The 16,542-nt window shown below is 32.8% G+C and overlaps 1 protein-coding gene across 1 annotated transcript in view; it reads left to right on the top strand.

Moving 5' to 3' along the window:
• The window catches only part of LOC111047009 (microtubule-associated serine/threonine-protein kinase 3), a 118,621-nt gene extending 108,543 nt beyond the window's left edge, over positions 1–10,078 (top strand). Inside the window, exons 17-20 of the mRNA XM_039441875.1 lie at positions 5–234; positions 1,631–1,851; positions 2,247–2,579; positions 2,821–10,078. Coding sequence (XP_039297809.1) covers positions 5–234; positions 1,631–1,851; positions 2,247–2,579; positions 2,821–3,963 — 1,927 coding nt within the window. The 3' untranslated portion in view covers positions 3,964–10,078. The remainder of the gene's footprint in view (positions 1–4; positions 235–1,630; positions 1,852–2,246; positions 2,580–2,820) is intronic.
• Positions 10,079–16,542: the final 6,464 nt, after the last annotated feature.

Genomic DNA, 16,542 nt, shown 5'->3' on the forward strand with positions numbered 1-16,542 from the left:
TTAGTCCACGGTCAAGCTGCAACTTTTCGCAGCCGTTGTTCTCATCATCAACTGAGATCGATCGTGGCTTGAACAAAGCCTTGAAAAATTGCAGTAATGGCGCAGACTTGACTAGCAATTTCTTGCCCGGACCTAAAATGGCCATCTCTCCAATACTGCCGATCACAAAGCACCGATCTAGAGCAGTGATCAAGAGTTTCTCAGCTTCCGGCTTGTCACTAATCATACCTCCAGGTTAGTTGCCCTATTCTACCTTACATTATAGATCATATTCTATTCATATCAATTTCTTATAAACTGCTCCTGGTATACTACATTCTATTGGTCCGTTTTCGATCTGCTTAATAGTTTTATATGTGTATCTAGGAAGTCTAGTGGAACTTTATTCCCTGAGCAGGAATTAGGAGTCTAGACCTTTAATATCTTTTAACGTACTCATCGACTTCCATTAAGGGAGCTAGACGCGAATAATTTTTGTTTTTAATTAAGCTATCTCACATTACATAATATGATAGTTTACAAATTAGAGTGATCATAAAATAATAACATTTTACATTTATCACATGCATCTTGAGAATCTATTTAGATCTCCATAATATAAAAATAACAATAATAATGATAATAACTGTACGAACTGAAAGAATTAATTTAGATCTCCTATTATTATTAAGATTTTGTGGCTACACCATGAAGCTAATTTTAGCTTATATTGGGGTGTTGTTTTAATACATTATTTTATCAGATTTGCAAGAGATTCATAAACACAATATAATTCCTTCTTCTTCTTGTATTAATTTTTTTCTCATGTTTACATTTATATATGTTAAATTGAGTTATATGTTAATCTTCTATTCTTCTATTGATTTGTTATAAAATAGCTCTTTATTTCTATTTTAACTTCTGCGTATGTGTTGAGGCTCTTAAGGTGATTGGGAATGCTGTTGAGGATGTTCAGTACAAAGTATTCCGGTATTGCCTTTCACATTTCTGTATAAAAGTGTGGTGTTCTATAGTGCAAGTGTCTTGTATTGTATCTATTATCATTGGTCTGGCTATAATGGTTTTCGTAGTATTTCTGTAGTATTAAGAATTTGTACAAATCTTTGAAGTTGACTATCTGGACTGAATTTGTGTCTAGATTCTAGAAAAAACTTCTTCTTATCCTGTCATTCAGTTGAACCACTGAATTCAAGATATGATTTGGAGCATGTCCATAAACGGTTATTCCATATCTTATTTGATATTCTACTAGGTTAAGGTATACTGCTTTCATTGGTAGCAGATATTTTAATTGGAAGCATCTATCTGCTATATAACTACATTTTTTAGCCAACACTTGTGAGTGAGTAAACCACTTCATATTCGAATCGAAATGCATTCCTAGGTACTTCACTGTGTCTGAGTGTTTGATTTTCTTGCAGGTACACGGGTGGTTTGTTTTAAAACATTCGTATTTGTGACTAGTATATGTGGCTACTCTATTGTTTGGATCGATGGTATTTATGTTCAGTTTCAGGTTATGAAATACTATTGTTCAGTCTTCGCACTGTTCATACAACCATGCGATTATGAGTAATTGTAAAAAATATGTAATTGAGGAAAAATATTAAATTTGCGGTTTATTTTTTAGGTGATGATGTTGGACAGTCACAGTCGATTGAGTCACCCGGAGGTTCGAGTACAGCCAGCTCCAGAGATACTTCGCCCTGTCGTGAGCTGTCTCCTCTAGTCAACAGTTTGAAACCGCCGATAATCATTCGCCGAGGTCCTTGTGGCTTCGGATTCACTGTAAACACAATTCGAGTCTACTATGGTGATACCGACTTCTACACCATGCATCATCTTGTTATGGTAACAACAAACAATGTCATCAATTAAAACTTTAAAAATTCATTTTTTACGTCTGTGATAAGAAGGTCTCTGTTTTTGTCTTGTGGTTAGTGTTTTAACAATTACAATGTTGCTTTTTCACTGGGATATTTTTTCACACTGAACTTGAGTTTTCATGCTCATGACATCGAATAGTTTCAACTGACGATAATGACTTGAGCATCGAGAATTTAATTTTATTTAAATAAAAATATCTTAGTAGAACAGAACATTTTGTGTCTCTTGTTCCATCTCAAATAAAATCAAATACGTTATTCACTTATTTGTATGGTTTAAATCCACAGTATTAATCTATTTTATAGGTCTGTGTTATAATGCGATTCCATAAAATTCATGTGGAATGTTTTGTTTTACAGGCTGTGAACTGTGGTAGCCCCGCATTTGAGGCTGGGCTGAGACCCGGAGACCTGTTGACTCACATCAATGGAGAAGCTGTTCAAGGACTTTACCACACACAGGTGCTACAGCTGCTTCTCTCGGGAGGTGATCACGTCACTCTGCGCTCTACGCCGCTCGAAAACACTTCCATCAAGTCGGGAGGAAGAAAGAGAGAACCGGGTCAGAGCAAGTTGGCCAAAAGATCGCTGCAAAAGCAGCGACGTCAGAAAAGGGATGTGGGTGACAAAAGGCGCAAGACATCTCTGTTTCGCAAGATTAGCAACAAACGAGCCAGCGTCGAAATGCAGCAGGTGTGTAAAACATACAACAAGTTCAAGGATAAACGCAATACTGTTTTCGAACTGTTACATCATACACTCAACTTGGTCTGTTATTCTAAAGATGTTGTCATTATTTTTGAAATTAATGTGTGGTGCCAATTGAACCATAGAAAAAAGTAAGCATAAGTTTATGCTATATTTTATCTATGATACAACTAGCTATTTGAATTAAATATTGTTTTTTTGAACATGTTTATTTGTTTTTCTGCAGATGGGAGTGTGTGTTTCATCTCCATCACTAGTGACTCCGAGCCGCAGTTTTCAATCGTTCAGCCGCTCCCTGTCTCAAGGTACTTCGCCACCAGTAGCACCTCAAGCGGTCGAGCCAGTCCAGGCGGCCAAGTGCCTGCGTGCACCTCAAGTGCCTCCCCTGCCCTCTGCCACAAGTCCATCAGACTCTCCCAACCAGAGTTCATCCAGTTCATCATCTGGTGGAAGTCCTGGGGTCGTTCCATCCGGCCACTACCAGCGTCCCTCCACACTTCACGGTCTCAAACACAAACTTCACTCTGCTGCCAAGAACGTTCACTCTCCAGGTAGGAGGAAGTCGGTAGGCCACATTCCTCTCTCCCCCTTAGCCCGAACTCCCTCCCCATCACCACTGCCATCCTCCCCCACCCGCTCCCCTAGTCCCCTGGCATTCCCTCCGGGTCATCAGCCTGGCAGCTCAAATACCACCCAGTCCTACAGTCCTGGATCCTGTTCGAAGAAGAACTGCGGCTTTGGTCGGGCAAAAAGCGCTGAACCTGGCTCTCCTCTCCTGAGAAGAGCTTTGTCGCCTGATAGACTTCACCCACGAACGGCAGAGACAAACATAAAGGCGACTTCCATTTCGCCACTGTGCAATCCTGCTCTCAAAGTGACTGTATCAGCGGCTCCACGAGTTACCATAACTTCTAAGTCACCAGCAGTTTTGAAACCTCTGCCCGAAACAAAGTCTCCATCAACCACCTCCTTCTCCGCTTCCTCATCGCCTTCGACCACCAGTGCAAGTGCAACCAATACGCCAGTGCAACAATCTTCAACCAATGACGTGGAATTTGTATTGTCAACTGAAGCTGCTGCCACAGCCCGTAACTGCCAACCGTTACCGAGAATTGCCGAAGAAAAGGACTCGCCAACGGCCAGTAAGGAGGAAGCTGTTGCCATTGCCACCAAGAAAGCCGCCATTTCGCCTGATGAGCCAACACCCACACCCAAGAGCAAGAGCAGAATAGGCTCATTCAAGTTGTGCTCTGGCCGGAAGTGGAAGAATCCTAAGGCGAGCAGCAAGGATGAAGAACCCTCTCAACGCAAGGCCAATGCCAATGCCAGCGCAAGCGCCGACAAGTCATCATCTATTCTCCCTCATTAATTTCACTTGATCTTTATTAGTATTTTGTTATCCCTCTATTTTTCGACTTAAGTTGTTGACGATTTCAGTATTCTTAATGCAATGTTGATCATTTAATAATTATTGTCTTTCTTGTTGGACATTCATTGTATGTATGTTATTTTGTTATTATTTTTTGATAATAATTGATCCCTGTTATTTAATACATACCTTATATATATATATATATATATATATATATATATATATATATATATATATATATAATATATATATATATAATCTGTTTATCAACATACTCCTTCTCGCTCAAGTCAATCTTATTTCACTCCAGCTCTTCTCTCAATGTTATTTAATCGTTAATTTTATTCAATCTCCCGCCAATTAAACATACTGGAGTGGATTCAACAAAGCTTTATATTTACAAATATTTGTGGATCAAATAAGAAATTCAGTTTATCATATAATATTCGTGTTTTTATGTTTAAATGCTAGATGAGTGTGAAATAATGAATGAATGATGGATGTATAAGTGGAATAGATTAACTTACTGGCTCCCCCTAGTCAAATAGTGAGCTGGAAAAAATCTTTTTATGCCTCAAGGTTTTTCGAATGTATATTCCACTATGGCCATTATTAATAAATTTGTGGATCATTCAGTCCCAAAGTGTAATTTGTAAATAATTTATTTCCCTGCTAAAAAGACTGGGACTTTAATTTCATTTTTGGTAATGTAAATCCAGTTAACTTGAAATCAGAGATATTTATAGAAACTTTATCGCATTGAAATTCGAATGAAATGCAATTCATAATAATAATTTGAATGATGGCACATCATTTATACTCATTGTTTGAGTTTCTATTGATTTACTATAACTAATAAAATCAGTTTAATACTAACTTATTTTAACCTATAATATCATTATATCTGAATATCCAGTAATGTTACTGGTCACAGTTATATCTTCCAATATTTTATTACCTAGCAGTAAAGGTGTAAAGGGACTTACTTTTATGTATATACGTATGTTATGTGAGTGAGTGTGTGTGCATCTCATTTTGTGCATTTGTAGTTCAGTCTAATGTTTAGCACTCCTCTACCTCTAGTCTATTGAACTTACTGTTTGTTGAAATGGATACAGGAACGCTGTGGACTCTTCAGGAATGAATCGTATCTTGTATGAAAAAATGTTGCAATTCATTGTGTATTGCTTGGAATATTCAATAGTGATCATTATGTTTGAGCTAAGATTCAATTTTCAGTTGAGTTAATTGTATTTAATGTTGTTGGAGGAATGATTGGTGTTTGTATTGATGTTGGCATATTATTCTATAAAAAATGTCTATAAATATACTAATAGATTGAATAGTATTCTGTGAGGCCCATACTGTAAGGACAGAGTAGACGCATGAATCCCGGCTGAATTTTTCGGCGCGTTTTCCGTATAGTATTGTCTAGCTGAATAAACGGGTCTCAGCTTTCAGTTGGTCAAAGTATACCGCCATAAGAAGCCATGTTTTATGTTAAGCATGTCCTTATATTATGGACTAACACTCCCTTCTTACTATTGTAAAGGGTATTTTGGTGTAAATCTATAGGTATTTTGACTAAATCGTATTTTTCTCGACGTGAATGAATTATTTTCTTGTCAATATGGATGTAAGAAATAATTTTTAATAATGATACTGCTTATTCTCAAATCAAATTTTACTGACATTAAAAATAAATCTACTTTTGGAATTGAATGTTGTACTCAATACTTATAGCTTTGAACTTAATCTTGTGTAATACACGGTTTTATTGTTATAAAAAATTATTACAATATGCAGTACAATGTATCTGATTAAAAATTAGGAATATTAAAAGTTGAAATCCATAACTCCAAATTTGCAGTAAATATTATGGAATTTGATATTAGTATTTCAAGGATATATGTATAAATATTTTGTCAACTGGTTGAAAAACTGTAGATTTTTGAAGTATTGATAGTAATTGACTTCTATTATCATACTCACCTTTTCCCACCCCTTCATACTTGATTAAATCATTAAAATTATTATCCCACTACACTATTCTACTATAAGGATAAATATGCATAAATTAAGCTGATAAAGTGATCCGTGCTTGATCCACTGGAGATTCTAATATTTTGCAAATGATCCTTTTCAATCTATTAATGACATAATTTTATTGAATTAATCGTTGAACTTATCGAAAACGGAACCTTTCTTAAGTTAATTTATAAATATTTTGAAAATAAATTTCGTTTGCTTGCAGTAAATATACAAATAATAGATGAATATAAACTGAGGTTCTATAACTAATTTATAACTTGTTGAATTAGTAAACAGTCGAAAATGTAATAATATAATTTTTTCTAATAAATTCCACTAATTAATCACCACTGATTCTTCAGATGATTTAGCTGATATAAAGTTTATCCAATATTTGAAGAGGATAAATATAGGCCCATGATAATAGAGGCCTATGAGGATGTCGATTATAATTACAAACTTGAATACATCCTGCATATGTTCACTTAAAAATCGTTTTTTAATTTTCTTCATTGTCTCTAATATTTGCCAGTTTTTAAAATGATATTCTATCTCATAAATATATGTTTCCGCTATTATGTCGTTATTTCTTCTTTAATGAATGCAATTTAATGTTGAATGATATTTTACATGTACTCACTTTTCTTGTTAGGGCTGCCGAAACACAATGGAAGCTATTAGAGAAGAGTTGCATTGCAACTAGTTGTGATTTGATGAGATCAAAAGGCTACTTGATAACGTTTATTGTTTTTTAATATATTCTACATGTATATGACGATCAATGAATTACTTTGAACTAAATACAAATCATTCTTTCCCCGTTTTAGTTAAAACATTATTTTAAAATTGTCAGTGTTTCAATATTTGTATATGTGTTGATAATGATTGAGAATTTATTATACTTTGTAGTTCTAGTGATATTCTATTCAACGTTTCAATTAATATGTGTATGTAATAGGAACAACGTTTCAATATTCGGGTTGTTATAATATCATGGAATTGAGGATATTTTCTATCGATGGTGTTTCATGTGATCTCTTTCCAAGTTTGAAGTTTTGAATTTTCAACATTGCTACTTGTACGGTAGCTGTTGTTAATTTTCCATCGTAGATAATTTAAAATTGAGTGTGTTGTGTATTACATGTGTTCAGAAAATGAAACGTATCTTATAGTTTCGCTTTGATTAATTAAATTTTATTTTATTGCATATGTACGCTATCAATGCTCTATTATTTATTAGTATATTATTATTGATATTATAATATGAACAGCTGAACAGTTGACTCTGTTCTCCGAGCATCTATTTTAAATTTAATTTAAAAAAAAAATTGCCAAGGATTTTAACTCTATATTCCTCTAAAATTGAACACATCCTTTTAATACCTTCCTTTTTTAATGTCTGTTTTATTTTGGGTTTATAATATTTTTCAACGTTTCTATTACGACTGTCTAGTCTATGGACTTAATTTCCCTTGATTTCAACCATTAGGTAATAATGTATTCTTTCTTATCTTTGATTAATCTTTTTTTTCTTTCAATGATACAATCGCTTCATTTCAACTACTTTTTACTAAATTTTAACTACTACTCTATTTATTTCCTATCTATTTATTCCTTGTCCATTCAGCATTTGTAATCGGGATATTGATTATTTTTTCCTACACTAATACTAAAGTTTCTGCGGTGAAATCCGATTATAAAGCATTGCTAGGTGTCTAATATTAGATACAATAGCTACAGAGCCGAATTTTTACATGCCTATCTAGATAAATTTCATCTTATCAATTCTCAATCTCAACTCTGTTAATTTAAATTATCAAAATAAATTTTCAATTTTGATTTTATACTTTTTGTTTAATATCTTGTTTTAGTGTCAATGCTGTATGTGTGGTTTATTCTTATTTCAATTTTATAATGTCTTGCCTAGCTTTTGCCTTTCTCTTCTCAGGATCATTGATTCTTGATCCATTTCACTCACAACTTTCCATTATGATAGCCTAATTTTGACTATACTACATTGGTCTCAGCGCAGGCGCAATAATGTATTCACAATTTCATCCCATTTTCTTTCCATTTTAAAGCAGTCGTCAGGTAATGTCAGAGGCCCAGCAATTGATCAGTTGCGATCTGAAAACTCTGACACCAGACCTGAGCCAGCCAGGTCATTGAATATTATTATTATTTTAGATTATCAAAATGTGAATTAATTGGCTGATGTTGGCAGTGGACTGAGGGATCTTATTCAATGTTTGTACCGCTTCTTGGAACCTAGTTTTATAATAAATCATTTCATCCCACTTCTAAACTATGAAATTCTCTCTCAATTCAAATTAGGTTGGTTGACATTTATCTCCAGTTCAGTGCGGTTGTTGTGTGGATCAGAGGGCTTAGCTAGGTGCTTTTATCATTTGCTTTAAAGAAGCATTTACAAAGGTGAAAGTCTGTGCGTGTTGGTGGCTGTTACATTTTCAAGTGTCATTGCTTCCATAAATTTTTCCCTGCTTTTTGTTGTATTTCAACATTTTCAAGTATTATTTATTCAATTTTTCATTATAAACAAGATTAAATTATTATTATTCTTTAAGCATCATGGGTTATTAAAAAGATGGGTCTCTTATAGCCTCAACTTCGCCCACTACACTCAATAATGTATAGTGTGAAAGTGAATTCATCTATCGCTGTATGCAAACAGTTGGACAAATTCTTTTCATAATTATTTTTATGACATGATGCTCGATGATTGCAGGAACTATTCTTCCTTATTCTAGGCCATTCAAAATGTAGTTGTTTGCTGTTAATATGAATCTCGTCAACTGAAGCATGAAATCTCTCGATGAAATTAATTGCGAATTGATAAGGTTATTGGCTTTGGAAGTTGTGTACAGTATTTGAATATTCGGCTGTGGTTATTTTTAGGCCCGTTTTTTAATCTATTTTAAGTAAATTTCCTTCAAACAGTTACTACCACACTATAATTATTTTATGAATATTTGTGTGAAAAGTTGTAATTTTTCATTTCCATTGCTTTAATTATTCATCTTTGATCATTTCTAAAAAATGAATGCTTCACCTATACATATTGTATTTGTACAATATATATATATATATATATATATGTACAATATTATGTACGTACAATAAATTAACTATAATATTGCCATTAGATCAACGAAATTTTATATTTCAATAAAATGTATTAGGCTTATTGGAAACCGATATTTTCATATTACCTCAATGAGATTGATTTCGAAATAGAATCAATGATATTAAAAAAATATCATTTCAGTGTTGGCTATTTTCATTGGATTTTACACATTATCCATTCATAAGTTGTTACTCATTAACATCATTCTTTACAATTTGATACTACGCCATTCGTATTAAATATAATTTATCAAGTGTATTCAATAAAAAATATTGTATATTATCAATTATCTTTGATATGTTTCTATTCTTAATTATCTATGTTAAGTAGCAAGTTCTTTTTAAATGCTATTACTACATCTAGTGTACATTTTGATTGTTATTTTTCGAAAATGTTCAATCATTAATCTTTAGTGTTTTAATTATTCATCTTCTATAATATCTGAAAGGATAGGCTTCTCATATTATATATTTTTTTTAATCTGGCCATATACTCAACGAAATTTTAGATTTTAACAAATGAATGAAAAAATGCTACTCGAATTGAACTTTTCGTTATTTTATTGTGTTCGATTTTAAAATAGAAATTCTCAATAATTGATTAACGAATCCACATTATTAGATATGATATTACTTTTAATAATGATATCAATTTTGAATCTAATTTCCTATGAGCAATTTAATATTCATATGATGAGTGATGAAATTGTTTTTTATTTGAATTTGTCAATTATATTCAATAAAAATAATTGAATAATGTCATAAAAATGTTGAATTATAAATTCATAAATTGATATTTGTGTATATTATCTGTTTCTCTTGATTACGTATTTCATAAGTATTATTGCTCTATTGCCATACTCGATCATTAATCTGTGTGTCAATTTCATTCATGACTATATATTTCAAATAATAATTCTTCAGAACCATAAGTGTATCATTGTAGATGATTAAATTTATTTAAAACACTACCATAACTCCTACCTATTATATAATAATAACTAAGGTTATCAATTCCAGGATTTGACAGATTCATATGCAGTTACATACCGGTCGACTTTGATGTATAATAATCTACCCAAGTAACACTTTAACATGTAGATGTATGTAGATACTCTGTAGAGTGTAGATGTAGATACGTACCGGTAAACCGGGGTGACTTTGTCCCAATTTTGGGGAGTTGAGATTTTAAACAGCTTCCAATCAATACTTAAGCTGAAACAAATCTCTTGCAATATTTTTTATTGTTTTCGGTATTTTGTCAATACGGTACATTGATTTCCATGATCAATATAGAGAGCTATTTTGAAGAATGTTGAACATCTAAAACATAAGAGTAATCATCTGTTTGGAGATTCGTCAATAGGCAACTAACTTGCTATAAATAAATAATGTCTTCAACAGCTTCTCAGTACTCTTCAATAGCTAGTCAATAATTGAGAATGCTCATTATAATATTTGAAAAGAGGGAAAAAACTCCAGCGCAATTTGAATGAGATTCAAGTCTCACATTCCGTATTTTCCAAATGAGAATTACTCCCAGATGAAGTTCACATAAATGATAATTTCTTCCATCTAACCATAAGTTCAAAAATTTCAACCTTACTTTTTTGGTCTATGCATGTAAGTTGATATAATCAAAATACATTTACTCAGAGATTTCTTCAATTTCTTTTGTGGCGGATGAATTCCTCCAATTTCCAGAAAACTCCCCTGAGCTCGAATAATTTTATTCCATTCAGACAATACCATCTAAATAGAGAATTTTTCCAAACTAAAAGCTTTCAATTCGACTTGAAATGTAGACAATTCTACCAAGTTCAATTATTGTTGAATACATTATAATCAATCTTCAAATTCATTAATCAACAGCTATAGAAAATGATTGAAAACAGCTTTAGAATTCAAGCAAGTTTTAAATAATTCATATCGATTACTATACACTGTGCGGCATAAGTCACTACCCAGCCGCTAGAGCCGCTGTCGTATGCGGAGATCGCCCACTATGTACAGAACGCCCATGAATGACGTCACGCGTAAATGACGTCACACCTATCCTATCGAAACTATGACGTCATTGAGGGGTATTTCTCTCCCCACAACTCCGCTCCCCCCGCTTGCTCGATACCCTTTTTCTCTCTCGACACCATGCTCGAACCTCACTCTCACTCATTCTCTCTCATAGAAGACTCTGGTCTGTCAAAGTTTCTTCCTCTCAATCATATACATTCCCTCTTTCTCACACACGTGCTCCCCTCCCACCGCTCGCTCAGTACAATCATTCTCTCTCGACATTCACTCTCCCTCGTTCTCTCTCATAGTACACCATACACAATAGTAATATTATAAGGAAAAAATAATAATTCCGCGCGCGCGCGCGCGTACCTGATGCTCTGTCAATGTATCTTTCAATCAATCCTATACATTCCTTCTTTCTCACACAAGCACACACGTCTATACAGTACTTCTCTCTCACACTCTTGTTCACCTACTCTCCCTTACTATTCACTTGACATAAATAAATAATTTTTTTTATAGAACAACTTTCATTATAGAACAAGAGCTTATATTTATTATGTGTTCCAACGCTGGTGAACAGTGAGTAAATACTGATTATACAGATATAATCGATTATATCTGGCTAATTAGGAATGTTATTGAATAATGACTATCATGTCGTTATTACATCTATATTGATAAACTGTATTGGAAATTGGAATTTCAGTACCTACATAAATCAAATTCTTTTTATTCTTCTCTCTACAAATCTACGCTTTGCGATTCTTCTAGAATAATAATTAAACAATATTATTTTTATATATTATTATACTATTTAATAATAAGTAAACAATATTATAAGCTACAACAGTTATTTTATTTACTCACTGTTCACCAGCGTTGGAATACATAATAAATATAATCCAAAATAATCTAAAATGATAGAATCTAAATTTTTGTCTTCGAATGGATTTCAGTTTTTTTGTGCCATATACAGAAGCGCAGTTTATTATCACCAATAAACCTTGAATAATTATGCTGCTTGAACTAGACTCATAGAATAATTATAATCATAAATATAAATAATACCAGCAGTTAAACCATACTCCGCAAGGGTATTTTTAAAGCACTGAATAGTGGTTCAGATTGAATTTAGGTTTTGATATTGAACATATTCAATTGTAAATATTGACAATCAATAATAAAACGATTCGATTGGCTCTTTCATCCCACATAATATACTTACAGATATCACAGAATAAATAAATTTGTTTTTATTACTCATTAATTAACAAACATAATGTAGGTAGGCATAAAATATAATCTTCCTCAGTAAATCAAGAATCATCGTACAAAATTTCAAGTGAATCAGTTGAGTAGTTCTCACGCGAATGCCTCATTCGCGAATTTCCCATCCCATATGTGTGTAAGCCAATTCTATACTTTATAATATTATAGAATTACTATTACTATATCTTTCTTAATGAATTAATTTCTACTGGATGTTATGATATTTTTTAACTAGAAATAAATTCATTCATTTATTTATCGTCTATTTTCTGTTTATCAATGTTCTATATGCATTTTTAAACATCATTCTAGAATGATATTATCATGCTTTATATTGAATATATTGATGCTACAAAATAACACCAAAGGTACAGGCTTCCTAACGCTCTGTGAACTTGTAGTGCACAGGTGTCGAAATATTTTAGAAAAATTGAAAAGAACCTTCAAACTTCACGTTGTCAGAATATGTTGTGAAGCTTTAACTTTGTACAAGCATAGTTTTTTCAATAAAACGCATTCAAAAATGCGTCCAAAATTTGGAAAAATGTTATTATAAACTATGAATTTTGTATAGCACAGTTTTCACGGGATTCTGATTGTATTAACTTTACAAGATCTTCAATTTGAAAAATTTATTTGGTAAAAACTGAGCTTGTAGAAAATACATTAGAGATCAATACATATTTTCAGTATATTATGAACAAACTATCACCAGGATTCCAATGCACCTGGATTATGTAAGGGAATTCACATCAAAATATTTTCTCCCATATTGTAGTTGAAAATGGTTATTCCTGAAAACTGATCATTCATTAGTGTTCAGTGATTGTCACTATTTCTACGTTTTCTAAGCTTTTTTCGAAAATCAATGAGCAGAACATTTTGAAATTTAGTAGTACTGTGTATAGGTTCACTGAGGACTAGACAGTTTTGGGAAACAGATAATCAAACTATTATTATGAATTACCACCATTATGGAAAATGGTAATAAGAACAAATAAAACGTTTACTACTGTACTCATCACCATAATCTAATATCATGAATAATCCACATTAAGCTCCTTTTTCAATGCACCAGCCATTTTAATTCGTACCCAAAACCACTAACCGTACACACTGGTTTATTACAACTGAATATCTATACTTGGCTGTGAATCAATAATATCAATTATAATATTTTAGTTTGCAGTACAAATTATTCAGGGCTCAAATCGCCAGAAAAATCGTATATTAAAAAAAGTCTCCAGAACAGTCGTCCTGTACGATATTATCCACGCCTAAGCTTCTGAGCTTTCAGTCTTTGTAACATAAAAATAAATTTTTTTTATTGGAAAAAATAAAACAATATAAATTCAAGTTTCTGTGAAATAATTGCAACAGTCGAAAACGATTCAATTCTATTTTTTCTTTTTCTTTACTCTTATTGTCAGTTGAGGGTTGAAGACATAGCCAGGATTTATGTATTACTGTGGGAGGGGCCAGAAGTGAAATATTAAATATTCAATAATTAGGCTGATGATTACCTACATAGGTTGGTATTCACCAAATACAATTTATATCAAAAACACAGTCACGTAAGAACAATATGGACCTTATTTGTGAATCAGATTTTATAATTCATGGCTATATTATATTAAGGTGAGCTACATCATACATATATCAGTTAATCTCAGGTATGCAGCATAAGTTATTCTTGACAGGGGAACATTCAAGAGTGAGAACTGTTCATTGTGAAGGTGCGTACAGGCTTATGCGCCACGAACACGCGTATTTCTCTTTTCATCAGCTAATATTATGCCTATTATATCTGTATTTTACTGTTTCTGTACAAATGCAGAAGATATAGAGCTGATGAAAAGCGAAATACGCGTGTTTGTGGTGCGTAAGTCTGTACGCACCTATAGAAAGAGGGGTTGTAGATTTCTGAAACCTGGTTAAAGTTATACACTTATCAATTTATAAACTTTATAAAAACCCAAGATTTGAAACCTAACTTCTAGGCTGGTCACATATTGCGACGACACGCGACGTGACATGATGACGTAACCCCAGTCTGCTATATGAGTTAACATCATAAAATTATAATGCTCATTTTTCTATAATGAAGCTTTGTCTCATATTTGATTTATAATGAACCTCTGTCTCATTGTGAAAATTACAATATTATGATCATAAAAATAATATTATCTCATCTAGCAGACTCGTGTCCCGCCGCGTCGCGTATCAATATGGGACTAGCCATATTGGCAATTGCAATCCAATATGTTTGGAGAATCCATTAATTTTTCTACAAATACAATTTATTACACTATGCTCACATTATGGCATCATGATATATTTGGAAGTATTGAAAAAAAGAAATATTGCTTGTTTAAAGAAAGAGGTATGACACAAAAAAATTGTCGGCTCGCTTCACTCGCCTCCATTTACATTCCACATTCTCCCTTCAAATATTTAATATATTATAGAGACTTTCAAGTTCAACGCAATTACTGCTCAATTACATCAAAGTACCTTAGAGTTGCAAATATCTTTGTCTATTCTAATGAAGATTATTAAAAATATTAATTCCCATGTAGAGACATAGTACGTTATACGAAAACGTAACATATACATTATATGATACTTTAAAAGGATTTGTGTATTTCAGTCTAGTACTTTGAAATTTGACATAGAAATAAATGATAAGTAGAGAAGTAGTTTCAAAACATTAATTCCATCCAACTTCTTTGAGTTCCAATGTACTTGAAAAATCTAGAAAAATGCAATGAAACACTGGGGGAAAAACCCTTCAATACAGCACTTAAGCGGAACCCGTGTATCGATTTTAAACTTTTTCAAGTTCAGTAGTTACTGAAAAACTAGGAAAAGCTCATTCCAAATGCTTAGGAAATAGGCGTATCATCAGGCAGCAGCTAAGGAAACACAGAAGACGGCTGGAAAACCGCTGAAACCCTTATTTTCGGGCGTAGGCCTATCTCTAATGAAATTTCGAATCCTTTCAAAGACAAAGTTGATCTGCCCTAACTGTACTTCTATATTAATTTTAAACATCTGTATCCTCGAAAACGCAGATAAAACGCAAAATCTGCTCAACATTTTTGAAAGATTCAAAACATCTTTATTTTTTGAAATTTAATGAAAATATGAATTTCGGGAGGTGGGTCCAGACCAAGACCCCCTTGCAACCTCCTTGCGAAGGGGGAGAATGGAGTGTGACAAAGTTGTAGAAGAATTTGAGGATGCTTATCACATTTTAATGACTATCTTTATTTCAACGATATTTATAATAAATTGATTACTTTCAACTCGGTTTTCATTATCTCGGATAAGGTTACGCAAAACTTATATTCATTCAACTTTTTAAAGACTGTCGATTCTCTGATCACTTATTATTTTCTAGAGAATCCTAATGCAAAACAACAATAATTGTTTCTGAATAATCAGACAATCGATATTGATCTCGGAAAACACCTGTTACTATATCGGCGTATCTTTGGCGAACAAAATTCTTCAACCTCAGCTAAACCTGTGTACTGAATTTTTTTAAATATATTTCCATCAATTATTGAAAAAGGTGAGGAAACGCAGAAAAGCTGAGAAAACTCCAATTTTAGGCGTATCTTTGGCGTTATTACTTAATGCCAACCTGACAAAATTTTTAATTTAGTTACCAGAACAACTGTGTTCGAAGAGGTACTCTCTCTAGATTATAGTTCTATATTAACATATGGCATGGACATTTCAATTATAATTTTAAGATATTGGAATAACAAGAATATACATGCTAAAAGACGAACTTTGAACCCTTAAAAACCACCCTTAGAGTTGAAATATCGCCAAAAGATTTCTTAGTGCGCCTCTAAAGGGCCAACTGAATTCATCTACGTCGCCACTATAATTTTCAAGTTCAATGAACATGTTTCATTATGGCCTGATTGACGAGTTGAATTTTTATGATTATCAGAGTGCAGATCAATAGATGTTCAAAGCCAATATACAGAGTGTTTCCGAGCTTCCTACCAATATTCTAGGGAATTGTTCCTAGGTACAAAACATATTTTTCTATTTAATTTTCAAACTGTCCGAAAGTCCTCAGTTACTCTAACACCT

This window comes from Nilaparvata lugens, chromosome X (genome assembly GCF_014356525.2).
Source record: "Nilaparvata lugens isolate BPH chromosome X, ASM1435652v1, whole genome shotgun sequence".
Taxonomy (NCBI): Eukaryota; Metazoa; Arthropoda; class Insecta; order Hemiptera; family Delphacidae; genus Nilaparvata; species Nilaparvata lugens.